This window comes from Marmota monax, unplaced genomic scaffold, assembly GCF_021218885.2.
Source record: "Marmota monax isolate L192 unplaced genomic scaffold, Marmota_monax_Labrador192_F-V1.1 WCK01_AAM20220418_F8-fsc00158, whole genome shotgun sequence".
In the NCBI taxonomy this organism is placed as follows: domain Eukaryota; kingdom Metazoa; phylum Chordata; class Mammalia; order Rodentia; family Sciuridae; genus Marmota; species Marmota monax.
This window is the reverse complement of record NW_026694092.1, coordinates 848867-850665: the sequence shown is the minus strand read 5'-3', so window position 1 is coordinate 850665 and position 1799 is coordinate 848867. Positions and strand designations below refer to the sequence as shown.

Below are 1799 nucleotides of genomic sequence, written 5' to 3'. Positions count from 1 at the left end.
AATGTTATAGGAAAGACACAAAAATAATTTTTTAAAAAGAATTATATATTTTGATTTTTTTTTCAAGTTACCAACTACCTGCAAAATGAACCAGCACAATTTCAAAACAGTTTATAAAAAATGAGGTTGCTTATGAAGGCCATAGCTTTGGTGACAACTTAGAACCAAATTTTGGAACTGCAGTTGATCTAGACCTAAACTGTTTGCTCATGCCTGATGACCCCATTTATTTGCAGGGATTTATGGCTACAACATATTCTTCACTCACTGCACATGTGACAGATCCCTGAACATCTTCAACTGCATTGTACTTCGTTCTATTTCTTTGCCTAGTTCACCTTCTGGCAGTTTAAGATCCTCATGAACTTCACTAGTTTCTGTCAGCAGGGAAAGGTAACCATCCTGAATGCATATCAGTTGATAATCATTTCTCTTAATATTTGGAACATCCATATTGTGAGTAGAAGAGCAAACATCTTGGGCTGGGACTATAACTCAGTTGGTAGAGTGCTTGCCTTGCACGCACAAGGCTCTGGATTCAATCCCCAGCCACACACACACACACACACACACACAAAAGAGCAAATATCTTCATGTTTTTTGCCTGTGAAAATATCAATTCCAACAAGGTATACCTTGGCATGACCGTGTTTTCCACTTTGGGAATTTGACATCTCCACTATTTTGCATTGTCGTCCTTTGAGCACCACGAAGTCATTTTTGCTCAGGGCCAAACAATGCATAAGATAAGTGCTGGAAGCCCCAAAATCTCTGGTAGTGAAATCAATATCGTCCACCATGGTGGGCTGGGGAAATGATAAGTTTTTGAAAGAACCTCAGCAGGCACAGAACGCCTTCTTCTGCATACCCGCACTAGTTCCTTGTAGCTACCTAAAATGCATATATTTAAATAATGTTTAAATAACAGATGATTGAAAGTGGTATAAGTGGACTTTTGGAAATTTATTTTAAAATCACACTATTTTTTAATATTTATTTTTTGGTGTAGTTGGACACAATACCTTTACTTTATTTATTTTTATGTGGTGCTGAGGATCAAACCTAGGGCCTTGGACGTGCTACGCAAGCACTCTACCCCTGAGTCACAACCCCCGCCCCTACACTGTTATTGAAAGATCCACACTAGAACACTCACAGAGCTATAAAGTTATAATTATTTTTCAGCTGTGGATCTCATAGTTCTACCACAGTTCCTTTTATTGTGCTTTTAAAATAGTTTAATATGGAGCCAGGCATGGTGATGCACACCTGTCATTCCAGAGGCTTCGGAGACTGAGGCAGGAAAATTGCAAGTTCAAAGCTAGCCTCAGCAACTTAGCGAGACCCTAAAGAACTTGGTAAGCCCTTGTTTATAAATAAAATACAAAACTGGCTGGGGATGTGGCTCAGTGGTTAAGCACCTCTGGGTTCAACCCCCCCACCCCCCAAAAAAGTATAATAGGGAGCATTGGATAGAGTATAGCTGAAACAATTTAAAATTTATGAGAATAGTTGAAATGATATTAGGCCAAACCATAAAAAATGTCACTTCTATAGGTCAATATCATCTAAATATGGGTGATTTAATATAATTAAATGTAATTTACATTATATATTATATAATTTAATATAATTAATTTAATATAATTTACACTAATAGCCATTTGACTACTCTCAGGTTAGCTTTCCTAAAATATTGAAATGGTAACTGTGCATATTTATCTTATCTGTTCTTTTAAAATATATTACTTTACTTGTTTCTACCTCCTTGAGTGATGTGTCTTAATTATGAACTAAGT

At 36.5% G+C, this 1799-nt stretch overlaps 1 protein-coding gene across 1 annotated transcript; it reads right to left on the bottom strand.

Annotated features, from left to right (window-relative positions):
• Window positions 1–264: 264 nt before the first annotated feature.
• On the bottom strand, window positions 265–800 carry LOC124107112 (eukaryotic translation initiation factor 5A-2-like). The gene is made up of 2 exons (XM_046465024.1): window positions 572–800; window positions 265–476 (listed from the first exon to the last, which is right to left on the bottom strand). Exons 1-2 carry the CDS (start codon window positions 798–800, stop codon window positions 265–267), a joined length of 441 nt encoding a protein of 146 aa, XP_046320980.1.
• Window positions 801–1799: the final 999 nt, after the last annotated feature.

Coding starts and splice junctions, on each gene's coding strand:
- LOC124107112 (XM_046465024.1), bottom strand. CDS start 800: ATGGTGGACGATATTGATTTCACTACCAGAGATTTTGGGGCTTCCAGC. Junction 477..571: donor AGATATTTGCTCTTTTGTGT/GTGTGTGTGTGT, acceptor TCCCAGCCCAAG/ATGTTTGCTCTTCTACTCAC.